The sequence below is a fragment of the Sciurus vulgaris genome (genome assembly GCF_902686455.1).
Source record: "Sciurus vulgaris genome assembly, chromosome: X".
NCBI lineage: Eukaryota > Metazoa > Chordata > Mammalia > Rodentia > Sciuridae > Sciurus > Sciurus vulgaris.
In genome coordinates, this window is record NC_136471.1 from 77867765 (window position 1) to 77880821 (window position 13057).

The 13057-nt window shown below is 45.2% G+C and overlaps 1 protein-coding gene across 10 annotated transcripts in view; it reads right to left on the reverse strand.

Annotated features, from left to right (window-relative positions):
• The window catches only part of NHSL2 (NHS like 2), a 277111-nt gene that overhangs the window by 78772 nt on the left and 185282 nt on the right, over positions 1 to 13057 (reverse strand). For 2 of the 10 annotated variants that reach the window (XM_079125021.1, XM_079125028.1), the window contains exon 1: positions 916 to 7857. The exons of 7 other annotated variants lie outside the window; for them this stretch is intronic. In XM_079125021.1, the coding sequence (XP_078981147.1) occupies positions 916 to 958 (43 nt within the window). In that variant the 5' untranslated portion in view covers positions 959 to 7857. Of the gene's footprint in view, positions 1 to 915; positions 7858 to 12824; positions 12922 to 13057 lie in introns of those variants that run through there. One more of the 10 variants, XM_079125020.1, reaches the window with a different exon arrangement.

Below are 13057 nucleotides of genomic sequence, written 5' to 3' on the forward strand. Positions count from 1 at the left end.
ACCTGAAGACTAAACACTTCTTTCCCCTGATTCTTCTCCATGCCAAGCAGTACATGTTCATCACAGAACTTTGTTTTTTATCTCATCACTCAGTTTTTTTAATGACTTAAGCTCATAAATGCCTTTTGAACATACTCTTGCCATAAAGGGCCAACCAGAACCCCCGAGATACCACATGGACTCATAGTCTGTCCTGTTGGCTATTTCTGACACCATAATAGTTTCCTGCACATTTCCAGGAACATAATTGAGTTATTATCTCCCCCAACCTGGCTTATCCTCTTCACAGAAGCCAGGGAGGGGTGCTGGTATGGCACAAGAATATGAACTTCATTCTATCTTAGTACTGAGAGGTCTGGCTTGAACTGTGACTAGAAAGTACTTGATTGCTTGGGAGTAACCTGTGTTCAGAAGCAACTAGTAATAGGCACCCCTTTCTGGCCGCTCCTTATGCCTCAGGATTGCAAAAACATTCAGCATATTAGCAGGAGTTCAGGAGATGGGTAAAGCCCCAAGACTGATCAAGATCCTTCTGTGGAACAAGGATGCAGAATCCATGCTGACTTACAGAAAGTAAGAGATGCTTACATGCACATATGCACAAATAATTCTTCAGTCATTTGTATTATCCCGTTAGAGACCCAGAATATCAGTGTTGGGATGTGAACACATTCATTCTCTCCACATCCACAGCCACCCAGTTGCAAATCCCCCGGATAGCATCTTTGCCAAGTGACTGTCCTTCTCCTCCTTGCATGCCACACAAACCTCTAGTACTAAAGGACCCACTCCCAAGACAACCCAGGCTGCTGCCCTACAGCTCTGACTGCAGAAAGCATCTTCTCCACCATGAATCCCAATTCCTTCCCTTCTCCCCTCTGCTGAGCACACGACCCTCCTTCCGCAACAACTCACCTCCCCGACTCCAGAAGAGGGTGAGAGATTCGGCTCTTTCCATCCTAGCAGTGTGGATAACCAAGGATCCACTTCCAGTCAATCCTCAAACAACAGAAAAATATGTTGCCGGCCCGCACTGGAGACAGAGCTCCAGGCTGTTCCAAACCCTGTTCCCGGGCTCCTCAGTGGGGTGCCTAGGGATTCTTCCTGATGTCTGTTTCCCAGCACCCCGGCTGGGTCAGTTTGATCCCATCAATCACATGCTCCTTTGCCTGGTGAAGTTGTCCCTGGGCAGCCCAGCAAGTCCTGATTCAAAAAGTGAGATTTCCCCCCACCCTGCACCCACAGCCACACTGGTCCTGTCCCCCCAATCACAGCGGGACCGGTAAGGGAAGCTATTTGTGAGTTGGGCTTATCTTTCTCTAGGTAAAGTTCTCAGCCAAAGGCCCGAGTCAGAGCTGTGCACGGAGGACTGAACTCCGGCTCAGCTGCTGTCCTGCAGGGAAGGGAAATGAACAGGAACTGGCTGTCTGAGTCAGCGCCCCTAGTCTATTGTCACTGCACAGGCCCCTTCCTTCCCAGAGGAGAGACGTGTACAGAGATAGGCCTTGTTTTTTGCAAGTCTCTCTTGCACACACACTTTCTCTCTTAGCCTGGGGCAAGTCTGTGAACTATGGCTGGATATTATTCAATTTCATTTCCCCAGCACTCAGAGAGGGCCTACTTGAGAGCATAGAGAGGTCATCTCATTCCTATCATCTTTGCCATGGACCATTTAACAGGGGAGAAAACTGAGGTCCAGCAAGGAATGGGGTGGGGGTCCTCCCAAGGCCCAACAACTAGAAAACATTGAGATTTGGAGTCCAACCTAGCTCTCCAGGACATCAGGAGAAGCCTGCTGACCTTCCTCACACTGCTTCTTCCAACCCCACCCTGGTCAATGGATTGCAGATTCTAGCAAAGTCTGTTTCTTAGGGTACAAATCATGAGAGAATCACTGGCTTTACAACACTGAAAATGTATCTTGTTCAAATTTATTTCTGTGTGTTTAGAAGGACAAGGACCCAGGAAACAAGTTGCATATGTCAGAAACCTGGTTACAAAGAGGCTCCTTTGTTACTCAATACTAAAAGACTATACTGGTGAAATATGCATGGGCAAGGGACTGAGCCTGTGTCCCAGTAACCATCTTCTAATCAGAAGGGAGGCATTGCTGGTTCTTGCTAACAGAGTGGAAAGAGACTCAGCATGAGCTTTGCTTTTTTCTGTCTCTGCTAGGAACACAGATAGGGAAGCAGCTTGAGGGAAGGAATTTGAGGGAAAAGCACATGTATTAACAAGACTTTCAATTATTTGAGGGCAGGGCCTGGGTTTATGGATCTTCCACCTTTAGAATGCATTTGTAGGCACAGTACAGAAGCCATCAGAAAAAGACTGAGGTGAAATCTCAGGACAAGGAACTTCATTGTGTTTCTGAGGTTGGGACAAGGTGAGTTTCTAGGGGCAACAAATGGTTAAAATCACCTATCACATTCAAGCATGTCAGTAGCAGATTGGGTCCTGAGCAGTGACTGTTCACTTTAGCAACATAGGGATGGTGTGGGGTAGGGGTGTGACCTTGGCAAAAATGGCTTCACAGAGGCCATACTGCAGCAGGTTAAGGAGGGAAATAGGAGGGGATTGGAGATACCTCTCAGGAAATCTGGTTGTGGTTAGAGAGGAAAGAGCCATAGCTAGAGGGAGAGGCAGAGCTACGGATGGGAGTTAGATGTTTGTCATCTCTCCCAAGAGATGGTGTGTATTTTTAAGTTGAGGAACTTCTGTGAAAACTGCTATTCCACCCTATTCTCTGTGCTCCTTGCATGCTGGACTTCATCCCAGACCAGTGAAAACAGAATTCCTGAAGGGTGGGGCCCAGGCATTGATATTGTTCTAAATCTCCCCTGGTTGAGAACCATTATGCTAATTCCTAATTCTTGCTAGGAACTGAAATCCAGTCTAAAGCCCAGATAGTCCAGAGAGCAAAGACAGCCTGAACATTTTACCTCCTCCTATTGGTAGATTAGCAGGAGGGCTAAGAAAACAGCCCTGCGAACCCTACTGCCTGGGCTCAAATCCCAGCCTTACCATTTACTGCTTGTGTGCCCTTGGGCAAGCTAATTAACCTTTCTCAGCTATACATCAGTTATGTAATTTACAGTTTCTAATCTATATATCCCCTTTTAGGAGATAATAAAACTATACATAACATATAACATAAAGTTGTTATATGGACTGAATGAGTTAATAACTACAACATATCTGCCTGGCTCAGCTCTGCTAGAGCTGGCCTGTGTTTTCTAGTGTCCCTCCTATGCCTCTCTGACCAATACCCTGGGGTTTCCACCTGAGACTCAGGAAGGCCTCCATTCTAAAATGTTGCTGGCCTTATCCTTGACTTGGGTCTCCCACTAGCTATGACCTCTGATCTGCTTCATACAGTCCTGAGTTTGTCATCCTTCTCTCAGGCCACTTCTCACTCCAGATCCCCCTGGGTTGGGGCTGGTTGCTATTACTGTAATGGGAACTGCCTTTATGTATGGCAAGAGTCACATTGAGACTTGAAGACTCTACAAATTAGATTCTTAGTTAATATTTGTCTTTTATCACTCAAACTCAGGTTTGGGGGATCATTTGGCTGATGTCCAAGTAAACTACTGTCCCTGGGTGTGAAAAGAGTTGGTGTAAGTTTCTATAACATGAACTTGATGATTGGGGGGTTAGAGGCCAGATGACGGTGGGAAAGGAGAGCCATCTCCATCCTCAGATCCAGCAGTGTGACCTTCAGCTCTGTGGATGGCCACCAAAAGAGATCTCAACCTTTGCAACTTTGCTCCTTGTCCTAAATAGACAGCTCCTGTTCCCCAGTCTAGGCCATGGACCACCCAGGGGAGAGGAGGAGAATGATGACAGAATCAAATTTGAGGCAGATATCTAGGAAGACAGTCATGGTGCAGGGGTGGGAATGTCAAGAGTCTGACAGGGGAAAGGATAGAAGCAGCAGTGTTTTGCCATGGGCCAGGGGCAGAAGTGTGAAGAGTGAAGCTAGGAAGATAGAAATTCCCATAGCCAGGTCCTGGAAGCAGGAGCAAGATCCCAAATGCTCTGAGAGTCTTCAGTGATAATGATGGTAGCTCTCATGCAATCCTCTTATACACAACAGGTGCTTTACACAGCAGGTAGGTAAGAATATTTCAAAGGAGCACTGCACTAGGGATGGCATATGCCTTTTATGTCTTGTGTGGCAAGGGGGTCACAGCACATCTTCTCTGAGACAAACTTAAAGGGCCTGAATAGCACCACCCCACCCCTCTATCCCAGCTACAGAAAGAATTTATAGAGGTGACTCTGGCCCACCTTCTCCAATGCCAGAAACAGAACTCAAAGAACACATTTTACCCAAATGGCAGTGGGCAACTGGGAGTCTCATTCTGTTCCTGGGACTCCACACACCTCCATCTGTGTTCTGGGAAAACTTGACAGGAGACTGATTTTTGAAATAGAAAATCTGCTGTTAAGAGAAACAAAGGTTCTATCTAAGTTCATTTACTCCTCAGCTTGACTTGGGTCTCCCATTAGCTATGACCTCTGATCTGCTTCATACAGGGCTGCAGATGGCATTTAAGAGGCCATACAAGCCCAGATCATGGAGGTACTGCCTACAGGTGACAAGGAGCTGACCTACCATTATGCAGGACCTTTTACCAGGGATATCTTTCTTTGTCATTTCGAGCATCATTTTGGCCTCTTCTCAATGTCAGACCCTGTCTGGTTTCTCCCAGGTTGATAATGGTCACATAGTCATGGCCATGTTATCCAGGGTGTCTCTACCACAGTAATGAGAAAATCCTGGAAGTTAAAAGGACAACTCTAGGTCATTGGTGGCAGTAGTGGTAGGAGAGCAGCTAAAATGTTGCCCACATTAATCTCTGTAGCTGGTGGCCTTGGGAATATCACATCACCTCTGTATGGCTATAAAATGAAAAGTTCATGATTTCTAAGCACACGCCTCACCTTTTTAAAAGTATCTGGGATCCCCAGCCCCACATAAAATAAATAAAATACCTAGGTTCCAACATGATAGAGACAAAAGTTTGCTTTTTCCATGAAAGACTTTTCGATGCTGACATAAAAATAATGATAGTCATGGTGATATATTCACACTGTGCTCCTCCAAGGTTCCCTCCACATCCACATCAACTCCTGTTGGGATCAAGTGATTTCTAGAGACCCGTCCACTCTGAGAGTCTTAAGGCATAACATGGCAGCTCACAAATGCCCCTTGCTTACTACATAGCAGGTGCTTCACATGCAGCATCTCATTCCATCCTCACAATCATCCTATGAGGCAGGTGCTGACCAAGGAGACAGTGGAAGCTTTAGGAGCTTCTTAGGTCACTTGCCTAAAGACACAACAGCTTGTAAGTATGCAAGTCACTGAGAACCAGAGCAGCAGTGGAAGTCCTCACCATGTTCTTAATAAGTTATTCTAATCTCTTCACCAAGGATAAGTATTTTAGAGGAGGAGAAAAACCTATAATATTTTTCTGATCATTCCCCATCCAAGACTAAAAATTAGAAAGCGTCACTTGCTTCATCAAATTTCAATGGCACTCATACTCAGAGAAGATAGGGTGGCTGCTACCTGGCCCAGGCTGTTGCTTTATCAACTAAGTGGGGACAATGCAGAACAGGTCTGCATTAGTCCATTTTTCTGTTGCTAATAACTCGAGACTGGGTAATATATAGCAAAAGAGGTTTATTTAAGTCCAAGACTGGGTGACCCCATTTGTTTGGCTTCTGGTAAGGGTCTCCTTAGTTATACCACAACATGGCAGATGTTGTTTTGGTGGCAGTATGTGCGATAGGGATAGATCGCATGGCAAGACAGGAAGCCAGAGGGATTCAGGGTCCAAGCTTGCTCTTTTGTAACAACTGACTCTTAAAGGAACTAACTAGAGGCTCATGAGAACTACATTAATCCCTTCTGAGGGTGTGCCTCCCCAGTGACCTAACCACTTTTACTAGGTCTCACCTCTTACAGATTCTACCACCTCAGCACCTCCACACTGTGGACCAACCTTTCAGCACATGAACCTTTGATCAATACAGTCAAACCATATTCAAACCATAGCAGTATCTAGCACTTTTGCTTCAAAATATTTGTATACATATTACAGTAAGGCTTTACGCTATGGAGCATTTTATGCCTTGCAAGGCCCTTTTGAATATCCTGGATCAAGCCAGGTGCAGTAGTGTGTACCTGTAGTCCCAGAACTTGGAAAGCTGAGATGGGAGAATGGCTTAAGCTCAGGAGTTTCAGACCAGCCTAGGCAACATAGTGTGACCCCATTTCAATAACAAACAAACAAAGTAAGCATTCTAGAGCATTTGTTCCTGCTGATAGCTCTTTTAAGGTAGTTGTGGTTGTTATCCTCATACTGCAAATGAAGAAACTGAGGATAAAAGGAATGAAATAACTTCCAACAAAGACTAAATGTGGGGCTCCCTATACTCATTCCACTGCATTTCCCCATTTTCTGTGGCTCCCTCTTTCCACAAAGGCAGACACCTAATTTTTTACTGAGGTCTTTCAAATGTGTTTCCTGGTTCAGGCAAATGATATGATTTGATCTCTCAGTTTGATAAAAATGATTTGCCAGTGAAATTGTTCTATATGTTAATGACTTTATTATTCTTTGAACAAACAACATTAATAGAAATCTAAGGGAAAGAAAAATTCACCAAGCCTGCAATGCACAATCAAATTGATTTCATCACACTCTCTTCCCATTCTTGACCATGTTCAGGATTTATATAGCTCAGCATAAGGACAGTTTTATGTTATGCTTTTGTATGTTATACTTTCTTATAAGCATTGTCCATGTTGACCAATAGTCTTCATAATTAACTCTCATATGGCTCCATCATATTTCATATTTTTTGATTGGGGATCAAATCCAGGGCCTTCTGCATGCTAGGCAAGTGTATCACATCCTCAGCACATCCATCATATTTCAGTGAGGTTGGATGTATCATATTCACTTAGCCATACCACTGTAATTTGACATTAGGGTTACCATTCCATTTTTTGGTACAACCACTTTTTGCCTCCTTCTAGATCTGATCTAGAAAATATAGGGTATCATGATTGACTCCAACCCTTAGGATGTTTGGTGTTCTGGAATTTTATCTTCTTCTATACCTTCCAATGGACTTGTTAAGTCTGGTTAGGAAATATGTCTTTAGGAAAAAGTCATGTTCCATGGGGAATTTGGCTCTATGATTGACAGTTGTGGGAGGCAAGGAACACTGGAAATAATTTGTTTGGGGGCCTAGAATTTTAACTTCTTCCATAACTTCCAAAAGACTTGTTAAGTCTGGTTAGGAGATATATCTTGAGGAAGAAGATCCCCAGGAGGCTACAGGCCAAATGACTCCCTTTTATCTGTCACTTCAGCTTCTATTATATTGCTATCAAAAATAGAATTGCCAGGTATGGTTGGCACATGCCTGTAATCCCAGTGACTCAGGAGGTTGAAGTAGGAGGATTCTAAGTTCAGTGCCAGCCTGGGCAACTTAGCAAGATCTTATCTCAAAAATAAAAATAAAAAGGTCTGAGGATGTAATTCAGTGGTAGTATATACCTGGGTTCAATTTCCATTACTACCTAAATAAAAATAAATAAAGATAAAATAAAAAGGACTATGTATATGTAGCTCAGTGGTAGAGTACAGGGTTTAATTCCCAGTATTGTAGAAAAAAAAGAGATGGTAAGAAATTTAACAAAAGGGCCAGGTCAACTGTCAAATGCCTTACAAATGCAATGAGGTGATTCCCTCATTTTATTTAGGCACAGGTAAGAGACTGGAGGACTCATTTTCATACTGAAGCACAGGTCACCTTGCTCACAGTGCTGGTGCATCTAGCATGATACCAGTTCTTTCTAGATCTATAGCCTCTCTCAACACCTGATTTAGGCTTAAATACAAGAATCCTCCACTTTCTCACTAGCTCAGGCATCCCCCGCTCTAGCTTCTGGACTCAACACAGAGCCTCCAATAAGTTCAATTATTCCAACAATACAAATGTGCCATCAAACAGACATATGGTGGGACTTCTACCAGCTGGGGATCGCATTCCCAGTTGCTATAGAGATTTGTTCAACATACCAGAACAGAGGTCCCCTACTTCCACCACACCCTGTTTCCAGTGTTACAAACTCCTGCCACAGCTGCAAAGATGCTGAGAAGCACATGGCATGGTGCAATAGGCACAGTTTGGAAGGGAGGCAGACTTAGACCTCAAGTCCTGGCTCCATAACTTTCTTATCAGACCATGGGGCAGCTCTCCCTCTGAGTCTCAGTTTTCTAATCTATAAAATGATATTAATCATCCTTATCTGGTGGCTATTCTGAGTGGTAAGTAAAGTGGTAGATGAAAAGTGTGGGTATACAATCAGTATGTGATAAATATTGGTTCCCTTTTCCTTCTCTGTGGAATACTAGTTCAAATAGATGACTCCTATGTACATAACTATGTACATAACTATGTACATGCTGGATAATGGCAATTACACTAGCACACATCCCCCTCCATAATACGTACAGATTCACACAACAGGGCTGCTTACCCAAGAGTTAAAAGTGGCTGTGAGAGTGAATGAGAAATCAATTCCAACTTGTAAGACTGGCAGACAAGGCTTTCCAGCCTTTAAGCAACCTGTGCTCTAAGGCCGCCCTGCTGGGATTTTACATGCTGTAACTGTCCTACCTCCACCCCCACCCTCTCCTGCTGTTTGCAGCTGTTTACCCCCATCCAGCTGCACCATTACTGGGCTCAGCTCACGTGGCTGCTCCCTGTGGTCTTTCAAACATGCCTGGCCCACTTCTGGCTCGAGACACAGGGCAAAGGTCCACAGTGTTTCCCCCATCTGCAATCATCATCACTCTTTTTCACTTGAAAAGTAATTTCAACTTTCTTCCTAGCTAGCTCACACTACCTTCTCCCAAACATTCTGCAATCATGCTAAGGATCCTGCCTAAGGATCCCTAGCTTTTTGTAACCAAAGGACAGAGGTAACAAAGGTAAATGACTTGCCTAAAATTCTCCCTGCAGGTTCACAGGTAAGAGAGACCAGAAACCAAACCTTCTCAGTCCTGGTTAAAGGCTCTTTCCCACTCTTTCATTTTCCCCACCCTTTTAAGTTGCAGTCTTTGAAAAGTTCATGTTTTCCTAGAGGAGATAAACATTCAATAATAACTAAAAAATTGACAATATTAGCACTGATAAAATTATATAAAAGGTACCAGATTAGTACAGAGGAGGTATGATGGACTCTGTTCATTAATTTTATATGGAGGAAGGAGGTCAGTTAAGGAAGAGAAGATGTAACATTGGATAAGGGTTTTGAAGAATGAATAGGAAATTGCCAGGAGGAGATGGGATTTGGGTAGGTGCTTCAGGCAGAGAAAAGTGCTTTTGTTGAAGCATGGAAATGTTGAATAGGGAATTTTGGAGACCCACAAGTCATTCAATTGGCTAGACTGTCAAGTTCAAGGTGAGAAGTGATAGCAAGTGAGGCTGGAGAAGTAGGCTGAGTCTGATCATAGGTCTCTAAAAATGGTTAATGAACACCCATTTTACCTTAGAAATTGGTGCTTCTCAAACTTCAAGCATGGTTGTTTCAGTTTCTCAAATTTTGCCATTCCCGTGTACCACATGTACTAATATCTGTTTAATCGTTTTATTTAAAAAGACTTACTTTTGGGGCTGGGGAGATAGCTCAGCTGGTAGTGCTTGCCTTGCAAGCACAAGGGCCTGAGTTCAATCCCCAGTACCGCAAAAAAAAAAAAAAAAAAAAAAGACTTACTTTAGAAACACTTAACCATGTCCTAATAAAAATATATGAGAAACATACATTGGCTGTACTAGCTATATTTTTAAAATATGCATTAAAATAAACAGAACTTTGAAGGATAGAAAGAGTTTTCTCTCTACCACTTATACCTGGGGCACCAAGGATCCACTCCATATCTGGGGAACAGTCTTGACCCCCTATACCCAAATTAACAGGACTTGAGTTCACAGCAGGAGAGTGACAGTGGAGATCATTGGTTGTTGCATTAGGAATGGCTAGAAAGTCAAAGGTGGAGGAAAGGAGCCAGTTTAAGAATAAGCAAGAGTGGACAAAGGTCTCAACGCAGACACTGGCAGTGGAATAAGAGGAGGAGCAATTGTGTCTCAGAGGAAGTCTCAATAACTGTTAAATTAATGAATGGCTGGGTGAATAAATGAGTTAAAATTATAGGTGTGAGGTGAGGAAGAGAGATAAGTAAAACCGATTCCCAAGTTTCCAGTCTGGGTTACTGGAAAGACAATGGTGCTGTTAAAAGAAAATGGAAGAGAGAAAGGAGACAGGATATGTTCAGTTTAGTCGGAGATGCTTGTGAGGCATTTAGGTGGAGATGGAGAAGTTGGCTGTGTTAGTCTGAGCAGCAGAGAGAGATCTGGAGGCAAGTCTATAGATGTGGTCTCCTCAGGTATGGCCTACACTGCTAAGGGAGAGGGCGCGGAAAGAAGACAGGATCCTAAGACAGAACTCCAAAGGAAGGACATTTGCATAAGAGGGTGAGCAAAAGAAGAAATGCTTCTTCATCCATGAAGCCTTTCCTGGTTACTGTAGGACAGATCTATATCCCATAGTCAGGGTCACCCTCCCCTTGAGACCATGAGCTGAATATTTTCTGTGGTTGTTCCTCCCTTCCTTTCCCCCTACCCCTGCTCCTGGTGCTGGAGATCAAACCCAGGGCCTTGTGCACACTAGTCAGGCACTCTACCATGGAGTTGCATCCTTAGCCCTTTTTTAAAAATTTTAAAATGGAGACGAGGTCTAAGTTGCTCAGGCTTGCCTGGAGCTCAAGATCCTTTGTCTCAGCCTCCTGAGTACCTGAATTACAGCACATACCACCATACCAGGTTTGTTTCCCATCCTGGATCATCCTACAGGAAGCTGGGAGGTGGGAGGATAACCACTGCTTTTCTCTAAGTTAGTCCAGTGGGAGTGAGTACTCCATCAGGAACTCTGGGACTGCCTAGGGATGTGATAGGGTCAGGAGTGAAGGTCAAAAGATGGAAGAGACGGGGAAGGAGAGGTGGTCATGAGGCCACCTCTTCCTGCTGCCAGAGACTGTTCACATAGCTACTGCCTCCAGGATGACTTTGGATTGGAGCTGCCATTGAAGACGCAAAGTGACTTCTAAGAAATGACAGCAGCTAATGACTGTCCCAAGCTGTCATGCCAGCAAGTATGTGGGAAGTTATCCTGAAGTTCCCAGACAAGGCTGCAAAGAGCATCTCTGTGTATCACCAGTAGGGCCTGAAGCCTCCAGTTGCCTGGCAGAGAAGCAGGATGTTATAAGGTGCCATTTACCTACTAATAGTGGCCTTAGAAGAGTTTGTTCCCCAAAGAGTCCAAAGAAACCTCAACAGAATCTTAGTCTTTGGCTCAGTCTACTACAGGAGCCCAAATTCAGTCCACCCAGGAAGCCCTGCTCTGGCAGGTGGGACCCCAGTGGTTGTTACCCAGTCTTCTAGCACATCCCAAGTGAATTTCCTGTAGCTTCCTTCCCCAGGACCAAGTGATGCACTCCCACCCCTGGGTTGGCTGGCCCTGGACAACTGCTCTCAAGTGCATATCCAGCTGGGACCCCAGGAAGAAACAGAAGCAACTCTCTGGGGCTGATCATTACATGCTGTCTGCAAAATACCAATCCATTTATTGCTTTCTTATGGTAAACTTGAGTTAAACTTGGCAAAAACTTTCCCTTCCTTTCCACTGGCATGAGTGGTGAATGAGAGCTTCCCAAATGATTACAAAGGGAAATGAGGGCTTCTCAAGGATTCTGTGTGAAGAGGGGCTTTGAGAAGGAAGAGAGAACACCATGGTGGAAGGAGGAGGGCACGGAGAGAAAGTGTGCTGGGTCCTAGTACATGAGGTCTGATCCCAGCTATTGAAGGTGATTCTGAGTGGCCAAGGAGTAGGTACATAGGTAAAGAGTTGGTGCCAGGGTGAATGGAACAAGTGAAGTTACTATCACATCACTCTTGCACCATCTTGCAAAGGTGAACTAGGAAAAGTTGTCTTCAGACCCTAATTTCCATACTGTGAACATCCAGGAAGAAGTTGTTGGGAAAAACTATGCCAGCACCCTTGAGCCCATGTCTGAAGGGGTGCAAGGGGCAAAGTAGAATATATCCAGGGGTAGGAGGGCAACGAATTCGAGACTGGCCAATGCTTCTCTTGTCCATGCAGTGAGAAGAGCTCTGCCAGGGCTGGGGCAGGGAGATGGGGGGCAGGGCATTACACAGCAAGAAACAAATTTGTCTGGATCATTTTGTGCATGCAGCATAGAAGATAGAAAGCCAAGAGAGGTGTAGGTGTACATGTGCGGGGCGAGGATGGGGGCTGGGGGGAGGCGAAGGTTTGAATAACAAAGGAGGCTTGTAAAGGATAAGCCATGCATGGTTCCAAGACTCTGCCTACTGGATCCAGCAAGAAATCACAGTCCTAGCAATAAACTTCAGTCATTGGCACGTTGCTCACTTCCCAGATACTCCAGCCACCCTCCAGAGGCTACACAGGGTTGCTGGAGAAGGAGCCAGCCCCTGCCAGCTCAGGGAGCTCAGACTTATGCAATTCAGCCTGGCACAGGAGCAGGGGAGCTGGGAGTTCACCGCATCTCCCTCAGACTTTCTCCCCGCCCCCTGCCAGCCCCTGCAAGTCGCGCCAAGGGTCAGGGGCCCTGCAGCGCGGCAGCAGCGAGGTGGGTGGGGGGAGGCCATGGCTGAAGGAGCCCCAGAAAAAGGGAGGGAAAGGAAGAGAGTACCTGTTGCTGAATGCATCCTGCTTTGGCTCTTACTCCTCGGTTGCTTGTGGTGAGAGTTGCCCATCATTCTGTTCTGGACTGGCAGCTACCGCGGCTGCCGCCGGCGCCACCTCCTCCTCCTCCTCCTCCTCCTCCTCCTCCTCTTTATCCTCCTCCTCCTCCTCCTCCTCCTCCTCTTTATCCTCCTCCTCCTCCTCCTCCGCCTGTGCTCCTCCCCAGGTGCTTACATCACC